The 13,645-nt window shown below is 45.0% G+C and overlaps 1 protein-coding gene across 2 annotated transcripts in view; it reads left to right on the forward strand.

Annotated features, from left to right (window-relative positions):
* LOC109907857 (sorting nexin-19) overlaps positions 1–13,645 on the forward strand; it is a 36,047-nt gene that overhangs the window by 12,794 nt on the left and 9,608 nt on the right. The window contains exons 5-14 of one of the 2 annotated variants that reach the window (XM_031794027.1): positions 4,786–4,872; positions 5,017–6,426; positions 6,622–6,840; positions 10,559–10,697; positions 10,919–11,019; positions 11,133–11,252; positions 11,440–11,546; positions 11,869–11,965; positions 12,131–12,296; positions 12,695–12,818. In XM_031794027.1, coding sequence (XP_031649887.1) covers positions 4,849–4,872; positions 5,017–6,426; positions 6,622–6,840; positions 10,559–10,697; positions 10,919–11,019; positions 11,133–11,252; positions 11,440–11,546; positions 11,869–11,965; positions 12,131–12,296; positions 12,695–12,818 — 2,507 coding nt within the window. In that variant the 5' untranslated portion in view covers positions 4,786–4,848. The remainder of the gene's footprint in view (positions 1–4,785; positions 4,873–5,016; positions 6,427–6,621; positions 6,841–10,558; positions 10,698–10,918; positions 11,020–11,132; positions 11,253–11,439; positions 11,547–11,868; positions 11,966–12,130; positions 12,297–12,694; positions 12,819–13,645) is intronic. The other variant, XM_031794028.1, reaches the window with a different exon arrangement.

Here is a 13,645-nt window from a genome sequence, read left to right on the forward strand (position 1 = left end):
AAATGTTTTCCCTCATCAATCTACACACTGTAGCCCATAATGACAAAGCGAAAACAGTTTTTTTAGAAATTTTTGCAAATGTAAAAAAAAAAATGGGGCGGCAGCGTAGGCTAGTGGTTAGAGCGTTGGACTAGTAACCGGAAGGTTGCAAGTTCAAACCCCCGAGCTGACAAGGTACAAATCTGTCGTTCTGCCCCTGAACAGGCAGTTAACCCACTGTTCCTAGGCCGTCATTGAAAATAAGAATTTGTTCTTAACTGACTTGCCTAGTTAAATGAAGGTAAAATAAAAAAATAAAATGTGTTTTACATAAGGATTCAGACCCTTTGCTTAAGACTCAATTTACCTCCGGTGCATCCTTTTTCCATTGATCATCCTTGATGTTTCTACAACTTGATTGGAGCCCACCTGTAGTAAATTAAATTGATTGGACATGATTTGTAAAGGCACACAACTGTCTATATAAGGTCCCACAGTTAACAGTGCATGTCAGAGCAAAAACCAAGACCGGTCGAAGGAATTGTCCATAGAGCTCTGAGACACGATTTTATCAAGGCACAGATCTTGGGCAGGGTACCAACACATTTCTGCAGCATTGAAGGTCCCCAAGAACACAGTGTCTTCTATCATTCTTAAATGGAAGAAGTTTGGAACCACCAAGACTCTTCTGAGAGCTGGCCACCTGGCCAAAATGAGCAATCGGGGGAGAAGGGCCTCGGATCAACTCGAGGCCCTTCTCAGAGCTCCAGAGATGGCAGAACCTAAGGACAACCATCTTTGCATCACTCCACTAATCAGACCTTTATGGTAGAGTGGCCAGACGGAAGCCAGTCCTCAGTAAAAGGCACATGACAGCCCGCTTGGAGTTTGCCAAAATGTACCTAATGGACTCTCAGACCATGAGAAACAAGATTCTCTGGTCTGATGAAACCAAGATTGAACACTTTGTCCTGAATGCCAAGCATCAGGTCTGGAGGAAAACAGGCAACTCTCTTCACCTGGCCAATACCATCCCTACAGTGAAGCATGGTGGTGGCAGCATCAGCGGCAGGGACTGGGAGACCAGTCAGAATCGATGGAAAGATGAACGGAGCAAAGTACAGAGAGATCCTTGATGAAAACCTGCTCCAGATCGCTCAGGACCTCACTGGGGCGAAGGTGAACCTTCCAACAGGACAACGACCCTAAGCACACAGCCAAGATAATGCAGGAGTGGCTTCAGGACAAGTCTCTGAATGTCCTTGAGTGGCCTAACCAAAGCCCGGACTTGAACCCGATCGAACTTCTTTGGAGAGACCTGATAATATCTTTGCAGCGACGCTCCCCATCCAACCTGACAGAGCTTGAGGATTAACCGAGAAGAATGGTAGAAACTCTCCAAAGACCGGTGTGCCGAGCTTGTAGAATCATACCCAAGAAGACTCTGGGCTTTAATCTCTGCCAAAGTTTCTTCAATAATGTACTGAGTAAAGGGTTTGAATACTTTTTTTTTGAAAAATGTAATCTGTTTTTGCTTTAACATTATGGATTATTAGGTGTAGTAGAATGATGAAGGTAAAACTATTTCATCCATTTTAGAATAAGGCTGTAACAAAATATGGGAAAAGTGAAGGGGTCTGAATACTTTCCGAGTGTGTGTGTGTGAGTGGATCTGTGCAGCGTCCCTCAGAACCAACGCTTCTTAGAGTGTAGGACATAGTTTAATTAGTAGTCGAAGGTTGTCCTCACAGGTTTTCTCACTCTGCTCATCTCCTGCTGGGTCTGCCCCAGATTAATCACAGCCTACCACCCACATTGCTATTTGCCAAATTATCATCCTACCCGATTTGACCTGCAGGACTTTTTTCCACATTTAACATTCAAAAAAACATACTCTCACCTTTGCTGTGTTTTTGATGGCAATCAGCCTTAAAAAATGGAATCCAGCCAGAGTGGGGAGATCCAACAAGCTATATTCAGAATAACTGCCAGGGTTAGAATGGTTAATGAGTTAGACTAGCTAAATCATCTTAACTGGAACAACCATTTCAGCAACGGGTGCGTTAAGTCAACTGATTGGATTAGTTTAGAAAAATGTATCTTATTTCTCTTTGTGTAGCATAAGATACATTAATGTACATACAAAAGCCCAGATATTGAAGCAAACATTTTTTTAAAAATATCTAACTACAATAGAGCATGTTGGGAAATATGATAATGATGGGTGTAGTTTTGCAGACCAGCATGGAACAGCTTGGTCACCAGCATCACTAGCTTGACCAGATCGTCAGCCTGCCTAACCAGCTAGACCATGTTGGTCTGACCAACTTTGACCAGCATAGACCAGCATGCAATTTAGGCTGATCTGTACTATTGTTTTCAGCAGGGAACTACAACCACTACTTTAACTCCTCACCCTGTTAGGGCACGCTCATGTCTTGGTCACTTCAAATACTTTGTATCAACCTTGTACACTTCGTTTCAGTGGGGAAAATAGGGGAAATGTTAGAGCTGCACATGTACGCTACTAGAGTACCTGACTGTTGTATTACAGGTTGCTTTCATGTAACTTGGTTCATTTGTGTGCTTGTGTCATTAAAGGCAGTGCCCATTGTTAATATGCTGTAAGTGTGTGAATAAGACTAAAACATGAACACAGATTGAAAATATATACTAAACTAAAATATAAATGCAACATGTAAAGTGTTGGTGAGCTGAAATAAAAGTTGCCAGAAATGTTCCACATGCACAAATAGCTTATTTCTCAAAAAATGTTGTGCACAAATTTGTTTACATTCCTGTTAGTGAGCATTTATACTTTGCCACGATAATCCATCCACCTGACAGGTGTGGCATATCAATAAGCTGATTAAACAACATGCTCATTACACACGTCCATCTTGTGCTGAGGACAATAAAAGGCCACTCATCGGCCTCCCGGGTGGCGCTGTACTGCAACGCCAGCTGTGCCACCAGAGACTCTGGGTTCGCGCCCAGGCTCTGTCGTAACCGGCCGCGACCGGGAGGTCCGTGGGGCGACGCACAATTGGCCTAGCGTCATCCGGGTTAGGGAGGGTTTGGCCGGTAGGGAAATCCTTGTCTCATCGGGCACCAGCGACTCCTGTGGCAGGCCCGGGCGCAGTGGGCGCTAACCAAGGTTGCCAGGTGCACGGTGTTTCCTCCGACGCATTGGTGCGGCTGGCTTCCGGGTTGGAGGCACGCTGTGTTAAGAAGCAGTGCGGCTTGGTTGGGTTGTGTATCGGAGGACGCATGACTTTCAACCTTCGTCTCTCCCGAGCCCGTACAGGAGTTGTAGCGATGAGACAAGATAGTAGCTACTGAACAATTGGATACCACAAAATTGGGGAGAAATAGGGGTAAAAATTATAATATAAAATCTAATAAAAAAATAAAAGGCCACTCTAAAATGTGAAGTTTTGTCACACAAAACATATCCACAGATGTCTCAAGTTTGGAGGTAGTGTGCAATTGCCATGCTGACTTCAGGAATGCCCACCACAGCTGTTGCCAGAGAATTACGTGTTCATTTTTCTTACTATAAGCCGTCTCCAATGTCATTTTAGAGAATTTGGCAGTACGTCCAACCGGCCTCACAACTGCAGACCATGTGTAACCATGCCAGCCCAGGACCTCCACACCTGGGATCGTCTGACCAACTTTGCCGCAAGGATCTGTACACAATTCTTGGAAGCTGAAAATGGCACAGTTCTTTCCTGGCCTGCATACTCACCAGACATGTCACCCATTGAGCATGCTCTGGATTGACATGTACGACAGCGTGTTCCAGTTCCTGCCAATATCCAGCAACTCCGCGCAGCCATTGAAGAGGAGTGGGACAACAGGCCACAATCCACAGCCTGATCAACTCAATGCGAAGGAGATGTGTCGAGGTACATGAGGCAAATGGTGGTCATTCCAGATACTGGCTGGTTTTCCTTTTTTTTTTAAAGGTATCTGCAGGACGTTTGGCATTTGCCAGAGAACACCAAGATTGGCAAATTCGCCACTGGCGCCCTGTGCTCTTCACAGATGAAAGCAGGTTCCCACTGAGCACATGTGACAGACGTGACAGAGTCTGGAGACGCCGTGGAGAACGTTCTGCTGCCTGCAACATCCTCCAGCATGACCGGTTTGGCGGTGGGTCAGTCATGGTGTGGGGTGGCATTTCTTTGGTGGGGCCGCACAGCCCTCCATGTGCTCGCCAGAGGTAGCCTGACTGCCATTAGGTAGGTCTGGGAGGAGATCCCTCAGGAGACCATCCGCCACCTCACCAGGAGCATGCCCAGGCGTTGTAGGGAGGTCATACAGGCACGTGGAGGCCACACACACTACCGAGCCTCATTTTGACTTGTTTTAAGGACATTACATCAAAGTTGGATCAGCCTGTAGTGTGGTTTTCCACTTGAATTTTGAGTGTGACTCCAAATTCAGACCTCCATGGGTTGATAAATTTGATTTCCATTGATCATTTTTGTGTGATTTTGTTGTCAGCACATTCAACTAGGTAAAGAAAAAAGTATTTAATAAGAATATTTCATTCATTCAGATCTAGGATGTGTTATTTTAGTGTTCCCTTTATTTTTTTGAGCAGTGTATTACATACTGTAAGCTTATCATCCTCCCTCCAGCCAGGCATTATTCTGCACTTTTGAGTTTAGGGGGTGTCACACAATATCTATCAATTTACCCAACTTTTGCAGTAAAATATATTTACACAACCATCCATTTTAATAGATGAGACATTATAGATTTGAAAAAACATTGTTGTGTTTTGTTATATCTCAGGTAGAGGTATCTAAAAACAACTGGAGCCTTGCCACCACCTATTGCTTGAAGTGTGCATTTTGAATGATTTGTTTTCAACCCAGGTCTGTGAGTATCAGTTTCTCTCCCTGAAAATCAAGTCTATGAATTTTAAAATGATATCATCTGAAAGAAATCCCCAATGTCCTCTAAGGTATACGGATATTTGATTGAGGTGTGTATTGATTTTCTATTACTTGCTTTTTAACTCAGGCCTCAGCACTGAGGGGAATGCCTCCACCAGAGGGTTCTGGTCCTAACCCTAACCACTGGGCCCTCTCAGAGTTACTGGGCCAGAGGAGGCTTGTGGTGTTGGGGGTACTAGTAGCATGGATGGTCCTCTTCCACCTCCTGGTGAATGTGTGGCTCCTCTGTCTCTTCACCAGCCTGCTGGTGGTCCTGGGTGGCTGGCTGGGGTCCCGTGCTGCCCTGGATGCCAACAGCCTGCTACACCTGGAGCACTTCGTCCCCCTGGGTAGATCACAGCCGGCCCTCCACTCGCCTGAGAGCGAATGGAGGCTGGACCACGAGATCCAAAGCGCTGTGCATAAAGCCATCCGAGACTTTGTGTCGTCCTGGTACCACACCATGCTGACCGAGGAGGAGGGGCTGGGGGAGTTTGAGCACATTATGCGGGACGCCATGTTGGATTCAGTGATGGAGCTGAAGGAGAGGGCTCGGTGCGTGGACAGGAGAGCGCTGGTCCAGAGGACCTTGGAGCTGTGTGGCTGCCACCTGCAGAGCTACATGACAGCAAGGGAGATGATGAAGCAGGCAGAGGCACGGCTGGGGATGCAGGACAGAGACAGCTCCAGCACCCCCAGCCTGTGGGAGCTCTATAGCCAGGCAGATGCCCCCCACCCAGCCCTGGCTAGTCCAGCCACGGAGCTCAGCTATTCCCGGGCCGTAGTGGACCTCCTAATGCAAGTCCTGGTCCCGTTCCCTCACCTGGAGACCAGGACAGGGAGATACATGGTGGGGGAGTTGATCACCTGTAACGTCCTCCTCCCACTGGTCAGTAGGGTGTCCGATCCTGACTGGCTCAACCTTACCATTGTGGACTTGTTCACCAAAGCCAAAGAATCACCGGATGAGTCCCTCGATGAGCTCCCTGATACTCCAGTCCAGCTGCACAGGAGTCAGACCCAGCCGGAGCTCTGGACCCAGACCCGTTCTACCTCCTGGCTCCAGACTCCGAGAGACCAGAACGAGTCCAGCAACAGCCCCACTCCTCCCAAGCCAGCCACTCCAGACTCCCTGGAATCCATGGAGTCCTACCATACGGCAGTGCCAGATCTGAAGGAGGAAACACGGCAGTACTGCGGGGCGATCCTACCAATGCCATGCATTGGTTCATCGATCAAAATAAACAGTTGTCATGTGTCTATGGATCTGCTGAGGTCCTGCAGCGGTGGCAGCCGCCTGTATCAGGTTGTGGACTCGGACCTGGAGTCCCCATCGACAGAATCCAATCAGCTCTCTGTGGAGTCCCTAGACCAGATGGACTCCGAGGAGGACCAGACAGACAGCTTCTGTGACTGTACCTCCCCTACCAACTTCTGCAGTGTGTTTGAAGACGAGCCGCCTGGATGCTTCGGCAACTTGAAGGTCCTGGGACCCAAGGTTTGTTTGTTTGTTTGTTTGTTTGTTTATTTATTTGTTTTCTTGTTGCTTTATTTATTGGTCTTTCGGCACTCCTACATTTTCTTAAACAGTTATTTAAATTGTATACAAATATAAAACAATACAAAATAATGATGTAGAATAAATAAGGTTCCAAATTGCTATGAATGGCTTTGCTAAAATCTTGAGATGCAGGTGTCCGAGCAGCCCCACTGGCCAGCGGGCATGGCGGAGGAGCTGCCCCCAGGCTGCCCTGTCCCTCCAGGGAGGCTGTGTCTGACCCCCTTCAGCTTCGAACCCCTCAGCAGCCCAGATGGACCCGTCCTTATCCAGAACCTGAGAATCACTGGTGCTGTGACAGCCAAGGAGCACCGCAGCACCGGCTCACACCCCTATACTCTATACACCGTAAAGGTAAGACCAGGTTCGATATCAATTCTAGCGTGGTTCTGGTACCGGCTCTGACCGACATTTCTGCATATAAATCGATCTTTGGACACAGTAAATCAAAATGGCTTGCATTCAGAGCTAGCTAGTTATTTATTGTGGCTAGAAACTTCAGTGAGAATTTGAAACTTTCCTGTCTAAATTGGGATTTTAGAATCATTCGTTTTTTTAGCGGAGTAAAAAAAAGAAAATGGAGACATTAATACTGTAGTTGTACTATAATACATGTGCTTTAGCTGTCGCCCTGGCCTACACTATCTAACTTCCCTCTCATACTGTGCCCTGTGTTGTGTTTCCGGCTTGCAGCGCTAACTTTCCCCGTTGAGCTGTATCACGATGACATTCAGACGGTTACTTACTACCAATATTACAAGTTAGTTTTAGTGCAGGCTAGTGAAGGCCAGGTCTTCTTATGCAGCACTCCATCACTCTCCTTCTTAGTCAAATAGCCCTTACACAGCCTGGAGGTGTGTTGGGTCATTGTCCTGTTGAAAAACAAATGATAGTCCCACTAAGCGCAAACCAGATGGGATGGCGTATTGCTGCAGAATGCTGCGGTAGCCATGCTGGTTAAGGGTGCTTTGAATTCTAAATAAAATCACGTACAGTGTCACCTACTTTTCCAATAGTCTTGAAGGAGTTCCCACATATTCTGAGTACTTGAGGGTTTGAATGAGTAGGTGTGTCCAAACTTTTGACTGGTACTGTATACATAGAAAACTCAGAAAAATCACGTTTTTGACTGCACAGGGTCATTAACAAAAGAAAACAAACGAGTTTGCATTACAGAACATTTCTTGAAATTCTACACATTTTACCATGGGTTGGGGAGACATTGTTGCAGTTTTAAAGATTATTTCCTGCAATGCTTCACCGTTTGCCATGACTTATGCCATGTTAATATGATATCTGAATGAGAGTGACTAACAAAATCAATGGGGGTAAAATCCCCATCAAGTCAGTAAATCCCCATCATTACTACAAGTTTAGATAGGTGGCTAGATTAATTTAGCAATCTTAAATGTTTTTACTGACATGAGTGACTGTCAGTGGATGACATATTGCACCTGGTGTATTCTATTTTTTTCTAACGCTCAACAGTAAATTGAGGCCCTAACTGAGTTCCTAATTTTCTGAAGAATAATAATAATTTATTTATTTTTATTCTGAGTAATTAGTGGTTCAGACCTCGGTGTCCTCATATGTAGTTACGGCCCTATGTAGTTACGTTACCCCATATGAAGTTGGCATTTACAATGGTTATGATTAGGGTTGGGGTTAGGTCATGGTTAAGGTTAGGGTTAGGATTTATGGTAGGAACGTCCCAAAGATTCCAGATAGCATTGACCACAAAATCAATGCTAGCCTCTTAAAGGGGCAGTAGCCTACATTGGATGTTAAAGTTTCAATGGAGAAGGTGCATAAAAATGGAGGACGGCCCCCATGTACTTACCAGAAACCCCTCATTTGCTAAGTTCACCGTAGTGCTCTCTTTTTTGTATTGGCATTAGCACAGTATACATTATCCCAATTCTAGCTCCAAGACGGCGGCAATTTGAAATAATGAAAAGGTAGATTTTGCTGATATATAGTCACATTGAATTATGTTGCGTGTGGATAGTGCTGAAACAAATACTTCATACAGTGACTTTGGAAAGTTTTCAGACCCCTTGACTTCTACCACATTTTGTTACGTTACAGCCTTATTCTAAAATGCCACACAAGGACATTCAGAGACCTGTCCCGAACCCACTCCTGCGGTGTCTTGGCTGTGTGCTTAGGGTTGTTGTCCTGTTGAGATCCTGCTCCAGAGCGCTCAGGACTTCATTAAGGATCTCTCTGTACTTTGCTCCGTTCTTATTTCCCTTGATCCTGACTAGTCTCCCAGTCCCTTCCTCTGAAAAAAATCCCCACAACATGATGCTGCCACCACCATGCTTCACCGTAGGGATGGTGCCAGGTTTCCTTCAGACGTGACGCTCGGAATTCAGGCCATAGAATTCAATCTTGGTTTCATCAGACCAGAGAATCTTGTTTCTTTAGGTGTCCTTTAGTACTTTAGGTGCCTTTTTGGCAAACTACAAGCGGGCTGTCATGTGCCTTTTACTGAGGAGTGACTTCCATCTGGTCACTACCATAAAGGTCTGATTGGTGGAGTGCTGCAGAGATGGTTGTCCTTCTGGAAGGTTCTTCCATCTCATCAGAGGAACCTTGGAGCTCTGTCAGAGTGACCATTGGGTTCTTTGTCACCTGCCTGATGAAGGCCCCTCTCACCTGATTGTTCAGTTTGGCCGGGTGGCCTGCTCTAGGAAGAGTCTTGGTGGTTCCAAACGTCTTCCATTTAAGAATAATGGAGGCCACTGTGTTCTTGGGGACCTTCAATGCTGCAGAAATGTTTTGGTATCCTTCCCAAGATCTGTGCAATCCTGTCTCGGAGCTCTACGGACAATTCCTTTGATCTTGTGGCTTGGTTTTTGCTATGACATGCACTGTCAACTGTGGGACTTTATATAGACAGGTGGGTGCCTTTTTCAAAGCATGTCAATTGAATTTACCACAGGTGGACTCCAAGTTGTAGAAACATCTCAAAAATGATCAATGGAAACAGGATGCACAAGAGCTCAGTTATGAGTCACAAAGCAAAGGGTTTGAATACTTATGTAAGTAAGGTATTTCTGTTCTGTTCATTATGGGTTATTGTGTGTAGATTAATGAAAAATAAAATTAAAATAAACATTTTAGAATAAGGTTGTAATGTAACAAAATGATGAAAAAGTCAGTTTCCAAATGCACTGTATCTGAATTCCTCCATTTTTATGCACCTTTGCCATCACAAATAGCAACAATGTAACACATAGGCCTGCGACTCTTTTTTATCATAAGGTACAACGCTAGATGAATCACTTGTGACAGTACCGGACATTAGTGTACACTTCCTTACCTTTTTTAATACCTTTTTTAATATCGATCTTGAAATGTGAACATTGGACTAGTCTTATTGAAATGTGAACATTGGACTAGTCTTATTGAAATGTGACCATTGGACTAGTCTTATTGAAATGTGAACATTGGACTAGTCTTATTGAAATGTGACCATTGGACTAGTCTTATTGAAATGTGACCATTGGACTAGTCTTATTGAAATGTGAACATTGGACTAGTCTTATTGAAATGTGACCATTGGACTAGTCTTATTGAAATGTGAACATTGGACTAGTCTTATTGAAATGTGACCATTGGACTAGTCTTATTGAAATGTGAACATTGGACTAGTCTTATTGAAATGTGACCATTGGACTAGTCTTATTGAAATGTGACCATTGGACTAGCCTTATTGAAATGTGAACATTGGACTAGCCTTATTGAAATGTGAACATTGGACTAGCCTTATTGAAATGTGAACATTGGACTAGCCTTATTGAAATGTGACCATTGGACTAGTCTTATTGAAATGTGACCATTGGACTAGTCTTATTGAAATGTGACCATTGGACTAGCCTTATTGAAATGTGAACATTGGACTAGCCTTATTGAAATGTGAACATTGGACTAGCCTTATTGAAATGTGACCATTGGACTAGTCTTATTGAAATGTGACCATTGGACTAGTCTTATTGAAATGTGACCATTGGACTAGCCTTATTAAACCTTCCCAGTCAATCTGTAACCGTTGTTGTTCCCCAAGTATGAGACAGTGGTTGACTCGGAGAGCCTAGGTACTCTACAACCTGTAGCCTATCACACTGTGAACCGGCGCTACAGCGAGTTCCTCCACCTGCAGACGCGCCTGGAGGAGAAGCCTGACCTCAGGAAGATGATTAAGAGTAAGAAGTCCAAGTCTTTTGTATGTTTTTTGGCTAGAGAGAGATTGCGGTGAGCGGTACGAGAGACTGCTGAAAGAGCAGTAGGCCAGATTCCAACCCAAGCTGGCAGCTGTACATTATATTCAGTCAAAACAAATCATTCATAGCGTAGATGAAGTCTTACACGTGCTGTATGGATATTTTATTCTCACCAAAGGGTGTTTGTATCTTTTCCATTTCAGATGTCAAGGGACCCAAGAAGATTTTCCCTGATCTTCCGTTTGGGAACCCAGATATCGACAAGGTGGAAGTTCGGAAAGGACAGCTGGATACCTTTCTTAAAGTAGGAATTGTTTATCTAACAAGGTGAATCATTTCCTGATTTGTATGTTCTTGAAATGTGACTGTTGCATCGTATCTGATCACTCACTATCTGATCGCTTTGTTTTCCTCCAGCAACTGTGTACCATCCCTGAGACGGCCAACAGCGACGAGATGCAGGAGTTCCTGGCTCTTCACACAGACGCCAGCACAGCCTTCGAGAAGAAACCATTTGTTATGTCCAGGATTGATAAGGTGACAACTGTCTCGGGCTATGAAATAAAAACAGTGCATGATAACGTGACCTAAAAACATGAAAAGGGAGAGATAATGAGAAATGATAGAAGGTGTGGTTTCTGGTGACAGGTTTTTTCGGGAAGCTAACTTTGGTGCTGTTTGTGTGCTGTGTCCTCCTGGGCCTGGTTATTGGTGTCTACTGTAGATGATGGCGAATGCTGTAGACACTCTGAAGACAGCATTCCCTCGTGCAGAGGACGACCTGGATGGAGAGCCTGCTGATGCGAGGAATGCCCCAGAAGGAAGGAAGAGGTGGGAGTCTTTTTTTTTCACTCACTCACTCTCACTCACTCACTCACTCACTCTCTCTCTCTCCCTCTTCCCCCTCTCTGTGTCTTCTCTTTCTCTAAATTTCACAAATATGTATGGCCTGGCCAAAGCTTTTCCACTATCATGTCTCTTGAAATACTCATTAAAACACCTGTAAACAACTCGCTGTAGTTTTCAATTCACATATGAAATTGAAAGCTGCTTTAGGAAAAAAAATGTGTTCTCTGTAACTGCTATTATGACATTAAAGTCAAACTATCTAGTTTTGTGTAATGTGTTTGTTAATTGTTGCTTGTTGTGTCAGGTCTGTCCGGCTGAGGTTCTCCAGTAAAGTCGCCCCTACTCTCAATATACCTGAAATCCAGCCCAGAGTCATATACTGCTTCAATGAAGGGAGCACTGTAAGTTAACCATGGAAGGTTCATATCAATGAGTGTCAATATGAATAATCATTTAATATTAATGTCATCAAACTGTCTGTTTGATTGTACTCACTCACTCAACCCGCCCATCCATCCATCCATTAATACACTCATTCATTCCTGTGCCCTGGTCTGGTTCTGCAGGTGTTCCATGGCCTGTCCTTGTCTGGTCTGGAGGGCGTTATAAAGGACCAGGAGGCTCTGCTCTATGCTCCCCAGGAGAAGGAGGCTGACGGGAGGAGGTTCAGCGTGCTACCTGGCAAAGACAGGAAGGGAGGTGGGGGTCGGGAGAGAAAACTACGGGGGACAGGTACAGTTTTTCTAACGTCTACACGGGCCTGCATTATCAACCTATGAAGGACCTTCATGCAGTTGACTGAATATCTAAGGACCGTCTCAGTGCAAAAACCAGACATTATTATCATAATTATAAACTTTCCAAATGAGATCATCTATGACCATGCTCCACTCAGTAATGGCCAGCAGGTGGTAGTGACCTTGCACAGCCTCTGTAGGCCAGTACCACACCACTGGTTTGAGGAAACGGTGTTGACTATCTGTCTGAGGCTATCTGGCTCTGTTTGCCTTTCTGTTATTCGTGTTCCAGAATCATGTCCCAGTATTTGTATCTTCGTCAAGTTCAGGTTTTGTATTCTGTTGCGTGCGCGCTTATATGTGTGAATCTGACTGTGATGCGTGTTCGTGCAGACACGGCCGTGGCAGACGTAGCTCTGAACATCCTGTGTCTGCTGATGAAGGACCAGTGGAGCTGGCTCTGCACTGAGAACATACAGAAGACCATCAGACTGCTGTTTGGCACCTTCATTGAGAGGTATCACACCATATCATACCGTCATCTTCATAGACTAGAACAAGAAAGCAGACCATACCCCTCCCTCATCATAGACTAGAACAGGGAAGCAGACCATACCCCTCCCTCATCATAGACTAGAACAGGGAAGCAGACCATACCCCTCCCTTTATCATAGACTAGAACAGGGAAGCAGACCATACCCCTCCCTCATCATAGACTAGAACAGGGAAGCAGACCATACCCCTCCCTCGTCATAGATTAGAACAGGGAAGCAGACCATACCCCTCCCTCATCATAGATTAGAACAGGGAAGCAGACCATACCCCTCCCTCATCATAGACTAGAACAGGGAAGCAGACCATACCCCTCCCTCACCATAGATTAGAACAGAGAAGCAGACCATACCCTTCCCTCACCATAGATTAGAACAGGGAAGCAGACCATACCCCTCCCTCACCATAGATTAGAACAGGGAAGCAGACCATACCCCTCCCTCACCATAGATTAGAACAGGGAAGCAGACCATACCACTCCCTTATCATAGATTAGAACAGGGAAGCAGACCATACCACTCCCTTATCATAGATTAGAACAGGGAAGCAGACCATACCACTCCCTTATCATAGATTAGAACAGGGAAGCAGATCATACCACTCCCTCACCATAGGCCATTGTCAAAAGTAGTGAACTATGTAGGTCGTAGTGAATAGGGTGCCATTTTGGATGTTGCCTGTTTCTACCTTGGCTGGAAGCAGGAAGCCAGTGTTTGTTCATAGCAGCTGCACCTAAAACTGTCTGGTCAGCTTGCTGATGAACAAAATGGCTTTTGGAAAGCCAGAGCGTGT

This window comes from Oncorhynchus kisutch, linkage group LG17 (assembly GCF_002021735.2).
Source record: "Oncorhynchus kisutch isolate 150728-3 linkage group LG17, Okis_V2, whole genome shotgun sequence".
In the NCBI taxonomy this organism is placed as follows: Eukaryota; Metazoa; Chordata; class Actinopteri; order Salmoniformes; family Salmonidae; genus Oncorhynchus; species Oncorhynchus kisutch.